Source organism: Thalassophryne amazonica, chromosome 9, assembly GCF_902500255.1.
Source record: "Thalassophryne amazonica chromosome 9, fThaAma1.1, whole genome shotgun sequence".
NCBI lineage: Eukaryota > Metazoa > Chordata > Actinopteri > Batrachoidiformes > Batrachoididae > Thalassophryne > Thalassophryne amazonica.
In genome coordinates, this window is record NC_047111.1 from 73,733,170 (window position 1) to 73,754,852 (window position 21,683).

Below are 21,683 nucleotides of genomic sequence, written 5' to 3' on the forward strand. Positions count from 1 at the left end.
CCCTCATTACCACTGACTCTCACTGGGATTGCAGGCTGGTCTCAATGGGGTCTCCATGGTTAGAAAAACAGTCCCTCTTGGTCGCTATCACTCTCCATCAGTCTCCAACAGGTGTGCGAGTGTACTGAACTGTTAACAGATACATGGGTCTCATAATCAGTCTTGATAAACTCTCACATGTCTCAACTCACTCTCAACTTAATCCTGTGAGTCGTAATAGACTCTCAATTGACTCTGCATGGATTTGCATCAATGATTGCGGATATTATCGTGTATTTCACTCGCACAATTCAGTCGTGATGCAAGCTTGGTGTAAATGCAAATAACAGATCGAAATGGAGACCAGCCAAGACTTGTGAGATCTGACAACATTTCATGATCTTGTAGGTCTTATTTACATCTCAGTCCGGTGTAAACGGGGCATAAATCTGCTGGCAGTTTAGCAGTTCTTCCTGCTGCAGTGAAAGTACACCACTTTATCCTAACCAAACATTTCCCTCATCAAAGCAGCCAATTATGATTAGAGGCAGTAGAGGCCATTGTGTAGTCCTAACCAAAAATTTCCTTTTTACAAAAAGGCAATTAGGATTAGAGGGCATTGCAGAGTCTTAATCAAACTTGCCCTCTTCCACAAAATGAATTAAAAAAGTAATAAAAAAAGGCAATTATGATCACATTTAGTTGAACATTTGCTCATTAAAAGCACTAAAATGTTAGGAGTTGAGCTTACAGACTGCAGACAGCTGCTCGGATCTCTGTGGGAGGAAAGGGGGTCACGTCAGTGACCTTTGATCTAACTGAGAAAGTAACAGATTGAGGATAAACAAAAGCTGTGGAAGTGTTGTGTGCGGTTGTGCCCTCATTAATGAGTGATTGTTCAGAGCATAAACCTCTTAGGGATCTGAAGCCTACAACAATAGCCCCAGTGGTGAGAGGGTCAGGTCCCCCCCATACACAGTTCACGTGGTCGTCTCCTGCTGTGATTACTGTCCAGATCAGCCTCATTCTTACACACGTGAACTTCAATGTTCTGCTGGTCTTTTCTCCATTACTGCACATCCACACAGGAACCAGACTACTTCACCACAGACCAGCTCCACTGTGGATGTTCAAGTCTTACCTCCTGGTCCATTTGGAGGATCCAAAACAGAATCCTCCCAAAACACAACCAGAGAGACTTTACACAAAGGCATCAGTTCATGTTATTTCCACTAGCGTGAACAGAGTAGAGGCCTGTCGTAGTCTGCAGCTAAACCAGCTGAGGTATTCCAGATATCTGAGGAGGATCCAAGCCAAAAAATATTTCTTCAACTGGATTTGGATTGTTTGTCCTGTTGGGACAAACATTCTTCAAAGATCTTCTTGCAGTCTAAATTCCAAAGATGGATCTGCTACCAGAGAGTCTGCGTGCCCGTTCAAACAGCACAAGCAGTTCAACGTCTCAGGGCTCCAGGTCCAAGATGGTCCTCCGGCAGCGTCTGTCCCAGCTGCTGACCTGCATAGAAGACATGAGCTCTGATGATGAAGCCAGTGAAGAAGTGTCTCACAAACTGGATGAGGCGTTCCAGCTCTGCGGATGCTTCATTCCAACAGATGCATTCAGGTTGATTTTACACACACACACAGGATGTGTTGCACACTGAATGAGGATTTTTTTATTTAGTTTTTTTTTTTTTTTTTTTGTCTGATAAGCATAAAAACCTGGATAAAGAAACACTGTTGGATGCAGTCTTGTTTTTTATTGAAGTAAAAAAAATATTTATATAGAGAATTTTGCATATTTGCTGTATTTTGTCATATTTCTTTAAAAATGTGGCTCAGTACAGCCTCTTAAAAGGATACATTTTCATTCATGTGAATTTAGATTTTTCATGAAGCATTGATTAATTAACCCTAACCTACGGAAACCATTACATTTTGGGTCAGTCTGTATATTCTTTAATATTGCCCACTGAAGGATTGGTATTTTTGATGTGTTTGCGTGATGTTTTCTCTGTTATTTTTCTGCTTGGGATTTAGGTTACTGCATTTTCTTGTCTGTCATCTGGATGCTTGGTGGTGGGTGGTTCCCTCCTGGATTCCCCGCCCTGCTCTGGAGCTTTCCTTCACACCTGTTCCTCATCACCTGTTCGTTACACTCTGTATTTAAGTGTCTCTTCTCTCATTCATCCCTGTTTGGTCATTGTGCTGTGTTGCCTTTGCTTTCGGTCTGTCTTCTGAGTTTGTTTTTTTTATTGTCTGCATTGCCTAGCTGTGTTTTTGAACCTTCTGCCTTTTTTGCTAGTGATGGGCAAATGAAGCCCCATTCAAGACTTGAGGCTTTTCATCAAACATTTCGATACATGTCTCGAGGCCTCACGCAGCGCTTGGTTTGCTGTACTGCCATCAAGTGGAGAAAGAAATGCACAGGATGGATTTACTCTAACGACCCCCTGGATTTGATGTTTGAACTTAAATTGTGCAAATAAATACTTGAAACAATAAATTAATAAACCAAGAATAATATTGTTCATTAACTTAGTGAATTAAACAAATGACTGAGTGAATTAAACAAATAAGGCCCTAGACATTAGTTTTGAGACATATATTAATGTTGTTTTTTTAAATGAGTGGTTTCAAATAATTTATAACAATGAAAGACTATTTTGGGGAGAGAGGGGCTGCTAAGTCCATAATCAACAATTTAAAACAATCCATAAAATTGCATCCCAGCTGCAGGCATTGAACTTGTGATCTCCGTGCAGCAGGTGAGTGCTGTATCCACTAGGACATACCCCATGTGTATTATCTGACTAGAAGTCTTCTATCAATGGTACACGTGTCAGATATGTATGTAAATCTCTTCATGAACCAGTCACGTGGCCCTAGGCCAAGTGAGGCCTCGTTCAGTATTTAGTGTAAACGTTAGTGACACTCCAGTGATGTGCATGAATTAGTTGTTTAATGGGAATTATTTTTATATATATATATATATATATATATATATATATATATACATTCAGAGATAATACGTTACTTGGCCTGGGCTGTGGCTGTACATTTTCATGTACCGCACGATAGTGTCACAACATTGATGTTGTGTTGTTGCTGTAAGACAGCTCCTTTAGGCAAAGCCGGCACTTTATCTACAATAACATAGTGAGCTTTTTCTTTAAAAGACCAACCTGAACACACTCTCTCTCCTTATATGTATATTTATATATCTGTATACAAATGCTGTATATGGTTGTTCATTTATTATATTTATATTGTTTACCTTATTGGGAGATATTAAATCAAAATGCTCCCAAACTGGAGATGTCTTGCGCCTTTTGGATGGCTCCATTGTAAGCTTTGTTTTTAATACTGATGCTGCTGTCAATCACTCTCCTCCACGCGGTGGACCGGGCAAGCACCAAACATTTCCTGAATTTTTCGAGCGCTTTTCAGCTAATCGAATCGCTCAACGAAGCAGTCACGTGGTTTCAGAAAACGAGGCCTTGTTTAGCTGTAGTCACGTGGTTTGATACAGGCCTCGAAGCGGGGCTTCATTTGACACGCCCCCTTTTGCTCGATACAGCCTTCGGAGCCTCGCTTCATTTCGCCCAACACTACTTTTTGCTTCATGGTTTGGTTACTGTTACTGTTTGCTGACTACCTTTTTGTGTACCGGACTCTACGCGTCTTCTCAATAAAGAGTTTTTAATGCCAATCTTCTGTGTCCGTGTCCAGAGATTGTGTCCAGCCCTATCATGCTCCAAATCCTGTTAGAAGTGTTTCAGTCCTTGGCATATCTATGTACTCTGAGAGCATTTCTTATGTATTGTCGGCCCCACCCCCCTCGTTTTCAAGCAATGAAAAAATGACGACAATTCCTAAGCTTTGCATCCTTTTCTTATTTTAAAGTGTGGTTTGTGTTAGTGTCTCAAATGTGCTGCTGTCTCAAATGTGGGGAGGGCAATGGTTTCACATGCTTGGGCTCACGTGCACTAATCATGAAAAAGCACATGCATACATGGAAATCCATCCATTTTCTACACCCACTTACTCCAACTAAGGGACGTGAGGAGCTATTGCTTATCCCAGCAGTTGCAGGGAGTGAGGCAGTGTACACTTGGACAGGATGCCAGTCTGTCGCAGGGCACACATGAGAATCTCATGCAATAAATGTGCATGTATGCCCAGACCAATACTGTATATATGAGATGGAAAAGCTAAGAGCACAGAGGGAGTGTTGCTTTATAGACAATAGATGTCGGTTGCTATGTTAATGTTTAACATAGCAGCCAATAATTTAATTCATAGCACTTTTAATACTCTGAGTGTGAGAACTTACACAGTGTTGCAGTTGGGTCTCAGAGTTGATCATGTCAATGTTTATTCAGCTCCTATCAACAATGATTTAACACCAATGGTGTAATTGTAACTCTGTCCATGAGCTGAGTGAGAAATTAGAAAAATAAGTTCTTGTAATGCAGCCTGTAGGTTTTCAGTAGTGGTACTATGGCAGTGCTATTGCCTCAGTGTCACAAGGTTGTAGATTCAAACCCAACTTAAAGTCTTTCTATAAATGATGCCCAAATAATAACCAATACTGAAAATATACTTTTATCTCACTTTTTTCAACTAGTCTATGGCATTGATAATTTTTTTACTAACACCTGCTGCCTTGCAGGCTGCACATTGTGACCTGGAATGTGGCCACTGCAGAGCCTCCTGACGATGTCACCTCCTTGTTGCAGCTCGATGTGCAGCCACCCACAGATCTCTATGTTATCGGGTGAGAGAGTAATCTAAAAGGGCTGACCAGTGGAATGTTAAGGTTTACCTGTAGTTGGCCTCTACTTAAGATATACTCCATCTGTCATAAATTTTTCAAGAAAATAGAGACACAAAAAGAAGCTGCAGGTTTTATAACAATCCACTAGTTTCACCAGGATATCAGCATGCTGTATTTTTATTTTATTTTATTTTATTTATTTGCCAGTCTGCAGGAGGTGAATGCAAGTCCTCTAAGGTTCATCTCAGACCTCATTGTGGACGACTCCTGGAGCCATGTCTTCATGGACACACTGGCACCCAGAGGTTTTGTGAAGGTGAGAGACAGCAGAGGCAGAAAGAATTAAAATAACACTGTGTGCAGGGTTTGAATTAGAGGGGAGTCCAGGGGGGCTGACCCCCTTAGTTTTTGTTTATTTGGGGAGGGGGGTGGGTGGGGAGATCAAAACCATTATAATGTTGGGCTTTTGTGTGTTTTTTTTTGTTGTTTTTTTTTTTGCTGTTGTTGTTTTTAAATGTGTTGAAAAATTACAGCTCATTTTAATTAAGTGAACATATTTATCTGTAGGGAACCGGAAATTACCTTTGACCCTGCATAATGCATATACAATATGTGTGCAACATCCATAAAGATGTCTCGTAAATCACTTCAAAGGTATCATCTGGTTACAAAAATGGCATTTTTAGATTTTAGAAGTGTGTATTTCTCTGTAACCTTTACAAACTATATGAGAAACATATCAGATTTATACAGAAATGAGCATTTTCTGCTATCTTGGTTTATTTTGTACGGATTAGCAGGTAGCTGACATTACTGTGCCTCTATGCTATGACTGGTTATCGCTGTGTACTTCCCAAGTCAGGGGAAGCCCCCACGTAATCTATGACACCGCTATGATTGCTATCATATAGACTGTATGTTACTGGTCAAGGGATGTCCAGTTAGGATCTGGTGAAAATCCATTTTGTTCAAGTTGTCATGTGCACAGGAGCTAATCCTTTATCGAGAAAAGTGGGTGGTCCTTGGTTTAACCCAGTCGTGCTCAATTTCAAACCCATCTCAGAAACACTCATTCAGGATATCTGGTTAAAACCAGATTTTTGCTGGCACTATGACATGTGACTGACACATAAGTAAGGATCATCACCCCCCCCCCCCCCCCCCCCCACTGCTCCCCAAGATGTTATTGAACAATTATTTCTCTCTCCGTCTCTTCAGGTTACATCAGTGAGGATGCAGGGTTTGCTGCTGCTGTTGTTCACTAAACAGATTCACCTTCCTTTCATCAGAAATATCCAGACCACCTACACTCGCACCAGCATCTTTGGCTACTGGGTAAGAAATTAGCATGGAAGCACTGATCAGCACTGTACACAACCTACTGATATCTTCAAGCAACCAGGGGCCAGTTTCATAAAGCAATCTGATATTTCAGTCTATTAAACTTACTTAGTCGACTATGGTTAGTCACCCAATATTATCCGTCACACTGATGGCTAAACATGGAGATTAGCCGTTTTACATGGTTTTAGTGGGCATAATAGCCTTGCACTTGAGGTGCTAAGAGATGGCTCCAGTGCGCGACAGTTTTGTTTCCTTCCAGGTTGGTTGTTGTCATGAACTATCCAGCCTTTTGTTTTGTTTTGTTAACTGGCGTGCTTAGCACTTAGCCTAGCAGTTTCACTCTTCAGTTTCTTCTTCTACACTTCTGACAAGCCTTTTTGTGCACACAACGCTGCTCAGCGTAACAGTGACGCCCAGTAGCTAATGTCAGAACTGTCACAAACCCATCATGCCAGTCGTCATCTGCTACAACCATGGCCAAAAGCGGAGGAAGCTCTCCTTTTGGAGGAATACGAGTGACATAAAGTAAGTTGGTTCCACTCCTCCAGCCAATGCAAAGAAGCCGGTATCAGGTTATTTGGTCATGTGACTTTTAGTCAGGATTCTGACATTTTGCTGATTGGCTGCAGCCTTTGTTTACAATGTAGCACTGGTACCACAGTCTCTGGAGGAGTGAACCAATTTACATTTTCGGCGGTTACGCCACAGCCAATCACAGAGGGTGGCGTGATAGCCAATAGCAGCCGACATATCAGATGGACCAATCACAGCCATGTTTTCAAAAACACACTACCAGTCTCTTTGTATAAGAGACTGCAGTGCTAGACATAAGGGTGGTCTTGAGTGTTTGTACATGATAGCCGCCATTTTTTGAGGTAAGGCATTGAAGTTGTGTCAACTAAAATAAGATTAGCCTCCTCTCTACCAGGCTAAAAAGTTTAGTTGGGTAACGCAAAACTTTAGCTGACTAAGTGCTTTGTGCAATGAATAACATCAAACAATTTGTCACCTGAGTGAGTTTATTCGACTAAACAAGATTAGACTGCTTTATGAAACCAGGCCCTGGAATCCAGCTGATATTAGACCTTTTGTTTTTTTAAGATCAATCAACATTTATTGTTTATTTACTCATTACAATTATTGCAGCAGATGTAAGTGAGCAAATATACACTACATTTTAATTTAGAGTCAGAGTTGGTAAGAAAAATATGCAGGTGTTCTTTTCAATATGCAAATGGGGACAGACTCTTTTTTTTTTTTTCTTCTGAATCTGACCATCAATTCTGGGAGTACTGCATGTCTCCTGTGTCGGATCAAGCTTTAAAACCTGACATATTTGCTGCCTAACAATTAGATGGCTATGTTAGGATTAGGATTAAGGTTAGGGTTTAATTGTTCTGAAATGCATTAAAAACCTTGGGATTTTGAACAATACTTGTGCTTCAAGACTTTGGGTTTTTGCATTTTTGGAAGTCTTAGGCTGGATCAGAATGGTGATATGGTCCAGGTCCAATTCCAGAATATGTTTTATTTGCATACTGTGTATAACACAAAGAAATATCACATTCTTTTTTTTTTTACACTTCTGAAAAAATGGCAGTGACAGATAAACTCCACATTTAATTACTTTTGTTTCTTTATAGTCTTTATACCATCAGTATATTCCATGTACCATTAGTATATTTGGTATTTTAAAACATATTTTGCACTTTCTGCTTTGTACATATTTCTCCCACTGTTTATTAGGGGAATAAAGGAGGCGTGTCGGTGCGTTTTTCCTTCTATGGCCACATGCTGTGCTTCCTCAACTGCCACCTAGCAGCTCACATGAAGAATGCCCTGGAACGAATTGATGAGTTCGAGCACATTTTGGAAGTACAAGACTTTGACATTTCTGACACATCACATGTCCTGGACCACAAGTCAGTCACTTACCACATTTACTCTGCACACATACAGTCACTTAACTGATGCTCCATCCTCCCTTGTAGGGTTGTCTTCTGGTTTGGTGACCTGAACTTCCGTATTTCAGACCATGGTTTGCACTTTCTGCGTTCGTCCATCAACAGCGAACGCTTTAATTTACTGTGGGACAAAGACCAGGTGCCAGAACAAGCACGAGCATGTACCTGTACACATATACACTCCGAGTGTTTGTCACCCCTCAATTTTAAGTGAAGTCTGGGAGCACGCTCTGTTGCCACGCCTCATTGCATCCACGACACCAAGGAACTGCCTTGGGTCCTGGATGGCAACCACCCTGGCAGAAAACTAGTTTATTCCCATATCTCTAAAATAACTATCTACTGCAGCCAGGTGAGGTTATTTTTTGTACGATCAAAATTTTTAATACAACCCCAATTCCAATGAAGTAGTGACGTTGTGGAAAATGTAAATAAAAACAGAATACAATGATTTGCAAATCCTCTTCAACCTATATTCAATTGAATACACCACAAAGACAAGATATTTAATGTTCAAATTGATAAACTTTATTGTTTTGTGCAAATATTTGCTCATTTTACCCCAATAGAGCGCTTCGCTCTCAGACTGCAGGCTTACTTGTAGTTCCTAGGGTTTGTAAGAGTAGAATGGGAGGCAGAGCCTTCAGCTTTCAGGCTCCTCTCCTGTGGAACCAGCTCCCAATTCAGATCAGGGAGACAGACACCCTCTCTACTTTTAAGATTAGGCTTAAAACTTTCCTTTTTGCTAAAGCTTATAGTTAGGGCTGGATCAGGTGACCCTGAACCATCCCTTAGTTATGCTGCTATAGACGTAGACTGCTGGGGGGTTCCCATGATGCACTGTTTCTTTTTCTTTTTGCTCTGTATGCACCACTCTGCATTTAATCATTAGTGATCGATCTCTGCTCCCCTCCACAGCATGTCTTTTTCCTGGTTCTCTCCCTCAGCCCCAACCAGTCCCAGCAGAAGACTGCCCCTCCCTGAGCCTGGTTCTGCTGGAGGTTTCTTCCTGTTAAAAGGGAGTTTTTCCTTCCCACTGTAGCCAAGTGCTTGCTCACAGGGGGTCGTTTTGACCGTTGGGGTTTTACATAATTATTGTATGGCCTTGCCTTACAATATAAAGCGCCCTGGGGCAACTGTTTGTTGTGATTTGGCGCTATATAAAAAAAATTGATTGATTGATTGATTGATTTTGAAATAGATGCCTGCAACATGTTTCAAAAAAGTTGGGACAGTGGTATGTTTACCACTGTGTTACATCACCTTTCCTTCTAACAAGACTAAATAAGCGTTTGGGAACTGAGGACACTAATTGTTGAAGCTTTGTAGATGGCATTCTTTCCCATTCTTGGTTGATGTACGACTTCAGTTGTTCTACAGTCTGGGGTCTCCATTGTCGTATTTTGCGCTTCATAATGCGCCACACATTTTCAATGGGCGACAGGTCTGGACTGCAGGCAGGCCAGTCTAGTACCCGTACTCTTTTACTACGAAGCTACGCTGTTATAACACGTGCAGAATGTGTCTTGGCATTGTCTTACTGAAATAAGCAGGGACGTCCCTGAAAAAGATGTTGCTTGGATGGCAGCATGTGTTGCTCTAAAACCTGGATGTATTTTTCCGCATTGATGGTGCCATCACAGATGTGTAAGTTGCCCATGGGCACTAACACACCCGCATACATCACAGATGCTGGCTCTTGAACTTTGCGCTGGTAACAATCTGGATGGTCTTTTTTCTGGAGGACACGATGTCCATGATTTCCAAAAACAATTTGAAATGTGGACTCATCAGACCACAGCACACTTTTCCACTTTGCGTCTGTCCATTTCAAATGAGCTCGGGTCCAGAGAGGGCGGCGGCGTTTCTGGATGTTGTTGATGTATGGTTTTCGCTTTACATGAAAATTCAGTAAGGTATGTCTACTATAATATATTCCATTTTTAAGGTAGAACTATATTAATGTATACTAAGGTATATCTAAAAAAGGAAGAGTAGAATAGAGTAGAGCCACTTAGGTGCCTGGTCTTGAGAAACAGGGATGGTAGGCTGAAAAGCTTTTATATCCCATGGGAACAGTGCCACCTGAGGGATCAAAGGTCATGGGCATCCAATGTTAGTTTTCGGCTTTGCCGCTTACATGTAGAAAGTTCTCCAGATTCTCTGCATCTTCTGATTATATTATGGACTGTAGATGATGGAATCCCTAAAATCCTTGCAATTGAACATTGAGAAACATTGTTCTTAAACTGCTGGACTATTTTTTTTTTCACACAGTTGTTCACAAAGTGGTGATCCTCGCCCCATGTTTGCTTGTGAACAGCTGAGCCTTTTGGGGATGCTCCTTTTATTCCCAATCATGACACTCACCTGTTTCCAACCAGGTGTTCTTTGAGCATTCATCACCATTCTCAGTCTTTTGTTGCCCCGTCCCAACTTTTTTGAAATGTGTTTCAGGCATCCATTTTAAAATGAGCAAATATTTGCACAAAAACAATAAAGTTTATCAGTTTGAACATTAAATATCTTGTCTTTGTGGTGTATTCAATTGAATATAGGTTGAAGAGGATTTGCAAATCATTGTATTCTATTTTTATTTACATTTTACACAACGTCCCAACTCCATTGGAATTGGGGTTGTAAAATGTCCAGTTATTGAAAAAAAAAATGCTTTCATGTAGTGAAATGGAAAAAAACAGACATAAATTATTTGAATTTACATTAAATCAACATTTTCACAGAAAATAATTTAATGAAGATGTCAGATGGACATATAAACATTTCCAAGTGAATGAATATGCTTCAAACTTCATTGACATCAATCAAAAAATGGAAACTGTTTGGTACTCTATGATAAATATCTCTAGAGGAGGCAATTCTCAAAACTGTATAATAAGACTGTATTTTTTTTTTAAGAGCTGACGTAACATGTGAATTTCTCCTCTGTGAGATCAATAAAGTTTATCTTATCTTTATAAGAAATATAATCAAGAGGGAAGCCAGCAAGACACCCATGACACCTTTGAAGAAGTCATGGGCTTCTGTGACTGTTATTGGAGAAACTAGGCATAGTGTAAATTTCATCTGTTGCATCACCCACTACTCAGCATCATGGACGTGGCTTCCATCTGTAGTCTCCATCATACCTGCCTATTTTAGACAGCTTTACCAGAGAAATAAAATGCATCCGGAATGTACTGACAACACTTCACATATTCCACATTTTGTTACAGCCTTATACCAAAATGGATGAAATTATTTTTTTCCTCAAAATTCTACACACAATGTTGCATAATGACAATGTGAAAAAGTTTTTTTTAGATTTTTGCAAATTTATTTAAAAAAAAAACACCTAAGAAACCGCACGTACATAATGTCATGATTTGAGGTGGCGTGGCACAGAAGGTGGTAGGATGCAAATGCAGGCTCAGACAGAAACGTTGAGTTATCAAAAAGGCTTTACCTATTAATCAGGCACAAGGTTCAGTACACCATGTAACGGTCAGCGAGGTGAAGGTAGGTACAGACACACGTGATGCTGAGGGGAGGTCCAAAAACAGAGTTCAGGTACACGGCGTGGTGGAGTTCAGAGGCAGAGACAGAAGCAAAGTCTAAAAAACAAGGCAGGATCAAACACTGGCAGGCAATCAAACAAGTACTAAACTTTCCAGATGCACTGTATATGGTTTCTATTTCTTAATGATTGATGTATATGAAGTCTATGTATGTATATTTAGAAACTTTGAAATGTTCATGTATCCATCCCCTGACTTGTCGAATGAAAGCTGACTGTGTGACGGTGAGGATGTACTGTCAATTCATGAAAGGCTGCTATCAACTGTGCCTGAATTTTTATTGTTTAATCATATGAAAGCATGTGTATTGTTGTTCATAGCTTTGGGTATTTCATTATTCTGATTATGCAAAACTGTTTTATTTGCATTTATTTCTGAACATATGTTAAATTTGCCTTTATGATTGAGGGGTGCCAGTAATTGTGACCAGGACAGGATAGATGGAGCACACATTTACTGATGCATTTCATGTTGTTGTAGCTCAACATGATGAAAAGGAAAGAACCTTTCCTACAGGAATTTGAGGAAGGCCCACTAACATTTAAACCCACCTACAAGTTTGATCGTCATTCTGATGTCTACGATACCAGGTAATAAATATTTCGCACATGCGTGCTCACGCACACACACACACGTTTCTATTTGACTTTTGCACAGCACTACTAAAACATGGTTGAGGGTTAAGTAAGAGTACTATCTGACGCGCGACTAAGCGGCAAAGACTCTTCGATCAGGAAGAGTCTTTGCAAGGACTCTAGGAAGAATCCTGGTGGATTCTCTTCCTAAAGCTGGCCGAACATCTAAACTGAGCAATCGGGGCAGAAGAGCCTTAGTAAGGGAGGTGACCAAGAACTGATGGTCACTCTGTCAGAGCTCCAGCATTCCTCCAGGGGAATGTGTGCAGCGTTGCCACAGTTACTGTCATCCAATTACTGATTACTCCTTGAAAAAGTAAGTTAGTTACTTTACTGATTACTCAATTTTAAAAGTAACTAAGTTAGATTTCTACTTACTTTATTAGTTACTTCCAGCAGCTGCCGACAACACCCCCCCCCCCACCCCCACCCCACCGCCACCTCAACATGAAAATGGTAACCTGTTTTGCCAATACTCACTTGGAAGTGAATTTTTAACAGTAACGTAAACAATGTATGTCCTGACATTTTAAGTTGAACTTAATTTTCCTGAAAAACAAAGTGTGGAAAAAGTGAAGCGCTGTGAATACTTTCCGGATGCACTGTATATTTATTTTTCTGAGGAAAGAAGTGGAAATTAAGTTTAATGCTCCTGGTCAGATTAGAATGGAGCCTTTATTGTCATTGCACACACACACACACACACACACACACACACACATATATATATATATATATATATATATATATATATATATATATATATATATATGTATATATATATATATATATATACTCACTCATCTTCAGCCACTTATCCAGGATCGGGTTGCAGGGGCAACAGCTCCAGCAGGGGACCCCACAACGAAACTTGTCCTCTGCATTTCCTAATTACAGTTAGACATAATCTAACCACTAGGAGCAGTGGGCAGCCACAGTCCAGCACCCGGTCAGGGGCAGAGAAAGCAGCAGACCCTAAATAATTATGTTTTGTATTGTGGGAGGAAACCGGAGTGCCCAGAGGAAACCCATGCAGATACGGAGAGTTCACATGCTCAGATTGCTCAATTTCAATTCATTTCATGTATATAGCGCCAAATCACAACAAAGTTGCCTCAAGGCACTTCACACAAGTAAGGTCTAACCTTACCAACCCCCCGCACTGTGTTCACACTGCGGCGGGTTCATGCACGACACCGTCGCAGAGAGTTCATTCACGCCTCTGCCCGTCAACTCGATGTTTTTGTGGTTCGCTCATATGAGCTATTCCACCTTGATTCACCCTGATTTGTACTTATTCATGCTATGCATGAAGGGGCCCTTAACAATAACACATTACTTAAGCCATAGGAAGTAGGCTCTTGTCAGCATGCTTGGATGACATACACAAAATAAGTATGTAAGTCATGTTCAACTCCTTCTCATTTAAATGGCTGATAATGTCCCACTGAAGGTCAACATTTGGCAGATTTTTATTTCAGTCAGCACCTGACTTTACCAGTCAGTGCTCCTTAAGTAGGCAGAATGAATAAAAACTCTACAGACAGTTGACCCTCACTGAGGCTTAATTCATCAATACTTTCACAAAGGAAAACCTGGTATCAATAATTTGCTATTTTTGGCCAGCAGTAAGAAGAGGAAGCCTGCTTGGACAGATCGGATTCTGTGGCGTATGAAACCCAAATATCTACCACCAGAGAATGATGATAAGTTGTTGACTTCTACTGATGATGATCACGAGTATCCCATCACGGTTACTCAAGATGAATATACCAGTGATATGAGCTATGGAGTCAGTGACCACAAGCCTGTCATTGCAACCTTCAGCGTGGAGGTAGGAAAAAAACGCAGTGTAGAAAGACCTCTGTCTGTTAACAAACAGGAAGCTAATACATAGGATAAGAAATTGGATTTAATGAAGGAAACACTGTCAGTAATATTGATGATGAGAATATTTTTGATGGTTTCATAAATTGGGGTGTTACACTCTAGTTGTGGTGTCGGCATCCGACAGTCCATCAGTGGTCACCGTTCCTCAGAATACAGCAATGAATGTTTAGAAACCGTGTATTTATTCTAGGTGACCTATCCAAGTTTGAAACTAGCATTGGTGTGCACATATTCTCACCACAGAAACTGCAGGCTGGTTGAAAATAAAAGGCACTTTACAGTACTATGCAGGTTATTTGTTAGCAAGCTTCAAATCACAGAACATGTTGGAGTCTTCTTTTGCTTATGGATTTACAAACCACAAAATGATGCTTGACTTCTTGTGAGCTCCAGCATATTCCTTGACAAGGCAAAGAACCAAGAAAACTATGGGTTTTTACGTATATAGTGCTTGCAAGTCACTATAGGGAGCCTACATGTGGCACAGACTTAATAACTGCATAGTTTGCTGTACATGTCTTGATTGGCATTGTTGGAAGACTGTTGAGTTCTTAAAGGTTTTTGTTAACATCCACAGGTCCAGATAAGCACACTGAGGTATTGATATTAATGTAAACATTGTGGCATCATGACTACAGTAAATGTGATAGAAGTACAGAAAATAAAGGGTGTAGATGCTCCTGACTGTTTACAAGGTAGCTGTAGACTTCTATCTGGCCACTGTATGGTCACTGTCTGTGTGCTGATATGGGTAAAAACAAACCCCAACTGAGGAAAGTTTTTCTACAACCCCAAATCAGAAAAGAGAAGACTAATGAGGGAAGCCACCGAGGCACCCAGACAACTCTAAATGAGTTATAGGTGTCTGTTGTTGCATTTGGAGAATCTGAACATAGTGCAGCTATTGTCTGCTGCATCACGAGTTATGGTACTTCATGATGAAGTGATATATAGAGGAAAATTTCCTTTAAAAAAGAACCATGTGAAATTTCTAGGGCTGGGCAACGTTAACGCGCTAACGTTGCGTTAATTATTGAGGTCATTATCGCCGACAATTTTGTTCCTCCCCTTAACGATGCGGGGGTTTTTTTTTTTTGTTTTAGCCTTTTATGACTGTTGCTCGTTGCCTTTTATTTTGAAAGCGTCAGTCGGGGGCGAGCTTATGCTGCTGCTTCCTGCTGATCGCTGAATTCACACAAAAAACGACACGAGGATCGAGAAAAGTACAGGCTATGCAATGCACAACAAAACAAAATGCAGAAAGACACCGAACTTTTGAATGGACATTTTCGTTACAAAGTTCTACAGGATCAGGCCCGGATCCAGACCGGTTTGGACCGATGCAGCTGCATCGGTCAATTTTTTTTTTTTTTTACGCATCGTTCGTCATCGGTAAAAAAAAAAAAAAAAAAATCTTGAATAATCTCGAATAGCCGAACGTGTCCCCGCGGTGAACACAGCTTTTCGGTGGTTTTCATGGCAACCTATAGTCCGTAAATTATACGGATTTTTCCGAGTTTCAGAGTCATACGGACGTACAAATAAAGTCGGATATTCAGGGTTTGGTCTGTAATAAACCATTTCTGCAGCGCGGCTCCACTTTGAAACCATGAACCATTGAAGCAATGCTTCGATCCAATAGCTCGTTGGTTCTTTGATTCACTGCTCTTAAGAAACGGCAAGCCGCTTCTTAACCCCTCGCAAAGCCATTAAAATATCGTCAGTCACTTTTGTGTGGATTAAAGTCACTAACTGGGACTCTTGTCTTGTTGCTTCAAGAAACGAGAATCGTCCTCCGTTCCGTTCACACAGCTCGAAACGCTGCACGGCTGAGACAGAGTCCGGTCGGAATTAATAACTTCAAAATGAATCGCCGCTTTAAATAAAATAGCACCTCTTTCCAAATGTAATACAGACAAGAAACTACAATCGACTAAAACGTTTTTTTTTCCTCACAAAATGAAACGTGCTGTATTTTCAAATTCCATCCTGAAGTGAAGCACAGCAGCTGTAAGCTCAACTCAGATATATGGAAACACATTCATGCCAATAATGACTGAAAGGAAATGCTTTTGACAAAAACTACAGATTTTGTTTATTCCTATTTATGTCCAGAGATCAAGGGTTCACCATATAGAGTTCATTATGTACAAAGTTTAAGGATCCAGTGACCAAATTCATATTTATTTACTTTAAGACTCAATAAAATGTTCAATTTCAAATTTCAAATCACAACAAAATCTGAATATACTAAAACAAATACATCATAATTGTACACATATCAAATTGTGGTATGTGTACAACTGTGACGTATTTGTTTTAGTACATTTAGTCATGGACATGAATATTGTTATTGTTATGTGTCGGACGCAGCTCGGAGAACCGACCAGCGTTTGAAGGACCCAGTATGAAATAAGCAGAGCACGGTACAAAGGCTAACTGAATTTAATACATAACAGTGATCAAAAGAATAATAAAAGGTGCGGTCTGGCGTGGTGCGCTCCCAGCAGCGCTAATGGTCCGGAGCCAGAAGCTGTTTCGGACCCAAGGACCCCGCCGACACCCCCCAGGTGGCCGCAACAACCGAGTCTGTGAAAGAAGGAACCATTATGTGAGTCCACACTCTACACACAGAACACTTAAAGGTGTACAAACAGCAAACACTTCCTGGCTTGATTACTGATCAGCTTCCAACCTGCAGGCATGGAACAATCAGTTCACAAATCACCACCGCAGTGGAAGCTGATACATGACTAACATACAGCTCAATACAATAAGGTGTGAGGGACACCACATTTACTGACTGTATAACTGTTAGTCACAAAATCCAACGTACCTCAGGAAGTGTGCTGACGAGCGTGAGACCTCACCCTCTCCTCTTTCACAGACCGTGCATCAAACCTGGACGTTCTCAGCGTCCGCTGCTGATGAGATGGCTCCCAAGACGACGATCTCACCCGTCTGGTCACAAGGTCGAGTCTCTGGCAAATACACACTGTGCACTCCAGTCTTAAATGCCAACATACTCCAATCCCTCCAGATGCACCTCAGCTGTGAGTCCTGACGAGTCGCAGGTGATCAGGGTGAAGTCCTAACAGCCTCAGCAACACAGCCACTCAGTCCCAAATGCACGCCACCTGGGAGGAAACAAAAGGCAAACAAACCGGCAGCCAGGCCCCCCCAACCATACAACAGTTATTTTGATATGAAACAGGATAACAAATGACCTGCCAGTGGTTTTATATTTGATTTCATTAGTGTGTTTCTGTTGAAATTTACATTTTCAAATATATGCAATGTTCATTTACATTTTCAAATAAAACTGTGCTTTTAAGCGGCTTTTGAATTCATTTTTGGGTTTCACATATACCATGTGATTAATCATGATTAATCACAGAAAGTCATTGAGTTAATGCGATTAAGATTTTTTATGTTTGCCCACCCCTAGAAATTTCACCTGCAGTTTGTCAGAAGGCACATGGGAAACTTAAGCCTGGATGTGATCTTTTTTCCTGTCTTACAATCTTTCTCTGCTCTGCCCCACGTGAATCTGTGAATGGGGACCCAACAAGCAAATGCTGAACCATTCATTGTTTCTCCACTCACATCCACAGAACCCTGTAATTCTTTCAGACCTCCCGTGGGTGTCTTGGTGGCTTCCCTCACTAGTCTCATTCCATCAAGGTCAATAATTTTTTCCATGTGTAGCATCAATCTAGAAAATCCCACTTTGAGAAGTAATTCACAGAAAAGTTAAATGCACTTTTCTTACAGCTCTTACAATCATAGAATTTGGTTTATTTACACCCAATAGGATGGATGTAGCCTGGTTGCTATGGGTGATATCAGTCAAAAACACCACAAGGTGTAATAGTTTCAAGTGTTTTCAATGTTTCGTGTCTTCCCTGCAGCTAAGGAAGTACCTGGACACACCACTGGTCCACATGTCTCCTGTGGGCGTGTGGAGCTCGGACCAGGATGCACTTCTTAATTATACCGTCCAGGAAGACTTCATGTCCTCCACCTGGGATTGGATTGGCCTATACAAGGTAGAAATCATGGAGGGAAAAGAATCATCTGGTGAGATGAGGCCAAACACTCAGATTTACTTCATGGGTTTGTTGTCCTGCAGGTGGGATTTAAGAATGCATCTGATTATGAAACCTTTGTTTGGGTCAGAGAGGGCGAGCTGCCGCAGATAAATGAAGTCATACAGGTAAAATATAAATATAAATGTACTGTACAATAACTGTGAGTGCATGCTTCAGTTGTGCACATATGTATATGTGTTTTGATTGCAGATAAATGTGGATAAGGAAAAAATCCCTTTCCTGGGTGGACAGTGTGTTTTGGGTTATTACAGCACAAACATGCAAACCATCATTGGCCTCAGTGCTGACTTTCAGGTGAATTATTTTGTGCACTTGTGCATTAGATATTTAAATATGTTACCAGTATTTCTGTTATTTGCAATATTTGTGTTTAGTGTTACCAGAAGTAAACATTGCTAACCTAGAATCCTGTATGATATCATTTTCTGGAGAAATTCACGTTAACTTTCATTCAGCTGTTGCAAAGAATATATGCACGAATGCATGCATTCATGTATGCAGAATACATACCTATTATGAATGCAAATGATTACTGAAGCATTCATTCATGTGTATGAATGCGTCAGTAATAATTTGCATTCATAATAGGTTCAGGTCAGGTCTGGGAACATGTGCTGGTGCCATGAGTCACTGCATCCACCACATCATGGAACAGCTTTGAGTACTGGATGGCAACGATCAAAGCAGATAACTGGTCCATCCCCCACCTCCCAAAAGCAGCCATCTAACTGCCACAGCCAGGTGAAACATGGGCATCATCTGTTCCCAAATATTGGTTCATTTGACACAGATATCTTCCAGAAATGCCTAAGAATCCTCCAAAGAGACCTGGTACTGAAGGCATCCAGTTGTCCCCTTGGGTCACTGGTTAGCATCCAAGTCTCGCAACCTACAGTAAGACAGGAAGTACCGGGTCCTTAAAGACTTGCATCTTCATTCTCCTGGAAAGGAATCTGCATCAACAAAGACCTATGTCCAGGGACCCCATGAATCCATAAGACCTTCATACATACATTTGTATTCAGAGACCGGGAGACCCATGTGCACTCCTCAGGACTTTAACCATCCCAGTCTACCAGATACTGCAGCCCCAATGGGCATCCAGGAGGCGCAGGACAATAAAGGCGAGAAGGTCATCCACCAACAAAGCGGGAGAATCGGCCAGAGGGTACAAACAGCTAGATGAGACAGGATGTAGATGCGACACATGGAAAACAGGCAGAGGAAGCTTCACAGCAACAGGGTTCACAATCAATCCATCACAAATGTGCCCAAGAACCAGGGAGCTAGCATGCATGGTTGTCCTTCTGGAAGGTTCTCCTCTCTCCACAGAGGAATGCTGGAGAGTGACCATCGGGTTCTTGGTCACCTCCCTGACTAAGGCCCTTCTCCCCTGATTGCTCAATTTAGACGGGCGCCCAGCTCTAATAAGAGTCCTGGTGGATCTAAATTTCTTCTATCTATGGATGATGGAGGCCACTGTACTTGAGACCTCCAAAGCAGCAGAAATGCTTTTGTACCCTTCCCCATATTTGTCTTGGAGGTCTACAGATAATTCCTTTGATTTCATGTTTGGTTTGTGCTCTAACATGCACTGTCAACTGTGGGACCTTATATGTAGACAGGTGTGTGTCTTTCCAAATCATGTCCAATCAACTGAATTTACCACAGGTGGACACCAGTTAAGCTGTAGAAATGTGTCAAGGATGATCAGTGGAAACAGGATGCACCTGAGCTCAATTTTGAGCTTCATGGCAAAGGCTGTGAATATTTATGTACACGTGATTTCTTAGGTTTTTTGTTTTTTTTTAATAGCAAAAAATCTAAAAAAAAAAAAAAATCACCTTGTCATTATGGGGTATTGTGTGTAGAATTTTGAGGAAAAAAATGAATTTCATCCATTTTGGAATAAGGCTGTAACATAACAAAATGTGGAAAAAGTGAACCGCTGTGAATACTTTCCAGATGCACTTTATTTAAATAAATAACTACAAGATAGATAGATAGACAGATACTTTATTCATCCCCTTTTTAGGGGAAATTCATCTGCCCGAGAGCATGCATGCATACATAATGCATCCATTCAATAAAATACCAAGAAATAAGACAAATGTAAAAATACATTAACAAGAGGCATTAAACAGTTCTTAGTTGTTATTATTATTATTATTATTATTATTATTATTATTATTATTATTACTATTATTATTAAATTAGAAAATGTGTATGCTGTGGAATTATGTGAGAGCAATACAATTCACACCATAAAGAGAGTTTATTTTGTTTGTGAATGTTTGATCATGCAGATTCTACAGTCCAGGCTCACTGTCAATGAAGACCTTGCTCCTGAGATCATCAACGGGCTGGACAAATTAGACCAGAACTAATGCAGCAGATGTGTCACATTGTCCTCCTCTGCAGGACTGGTTCAGATTTTCAAAATGTTGAATATCCAGTGGAAAGACTGGGAACATGAAATGAATGTGCGCCCTTTGCAGTCGCACACAGTGTTGCCACAGTTACTTTGAAAAAGTAATCCAATTACTGATTACTGATTACTCCTTGAAAAAGTAACTTAGTTACTTTACTGATTACTCAATTGTAAAAGTAACTACGTTAGATTACTAGTTACTTTTTTAGTTACTTTCCCCAGCTGCCGACAACAACCCATGTCAACATGACAATGATACCTGTTTTGCCAAAACTCACTTTATAGTCACCCTTTCTTGACTTCAATGAAAACAAATACTTGTTTTATAAAAAGTAAAATAAAGACCTCTTTCTTGACCTCATATTTAACTGTTGACAGCACTGTAACAGTAAAACTTGCAATTTCAAACCTACATTGTTTATAAATGTAACTATTAAATTCTAACATTTTTCTAACATTTAAATTCTCTAAACATTTTACTTGTCGAAATTATTATTATTTTAAGCAGTATTAGTAGTTGTAGTACAAAACGGCTTCAAAACTGGACCTTTAATCTAGGGGTGTTGTGAGGGGGGGCACATCCCTGCCCCACGCCCCCATTCCATCTAGATTCGCCCCTGCTTTGGTGTTTGAGCACAAAGAATGGATAACATTTATTTATGCAGAAAACAGGACCAGATTTACAGGTAAGAAAGTTTTATTGCGTTTTCACATCATGTGGTCCTCAGAAAGAGAGTTTAGGTGCATTTGAGTGGAAAATAGTGTTAGTTGTTGACGCGTCGCGGAGGATCAGCTGTTTTTAACGAGACGATACAGAGCGACTCAGATCAGAATTCTAAATAAAGGAGGAAAAAAGTATAAAAATGTCTTTGTAAAGCTCAGTGCAGGTGTGCTGATCACCGCGCTTTAAGAGGTGAGGACGAGTCGAGCAGCTGCAAAAAACCGCGGATGAAAAGCTCACAGCTCACTGAAA

The 21,683-nt window shown here is 40.6% G+C and overlaps 1 protein-coding gene across 1 annotated transcript; it reads left to right on the top strand.

The window, feature by feature from the left end:
* The first annotated feature begins 1,071 nt into the window (after positions 1–1,071).
* Positions 1,072–20,739, top strand: inpp5kb (inositol polyphosphate-5-phosphatase Kb). Its single transcript, XM_034177441.1, has 12 exons — positions 1,072–1,603; positions 4,655–4,759; positions 4,967–5,075; positions 5,978–6,094; positions 7,850–8,025; positions 8,095–8,206; positions 12,123–12,232; positions 13,904–14,111; positions 18,079–18,216; positions 18,300–18,383; positions 18,469–18,573; positions 20,586–20,739. Exons 1-12 carry the CDS (start codon positions 1,383–1,385, stop codon positions 20,664–20,666), a joined length of 1,566 nt encoding a protein of 521 aa, XP_034033332.1. The 5' UTR covers positions 1,072–1,382; the 3' UTR covers positions 20,667–20,739.
* Positions 20,740–21,683: the final 944 nt, after the last annotated feature.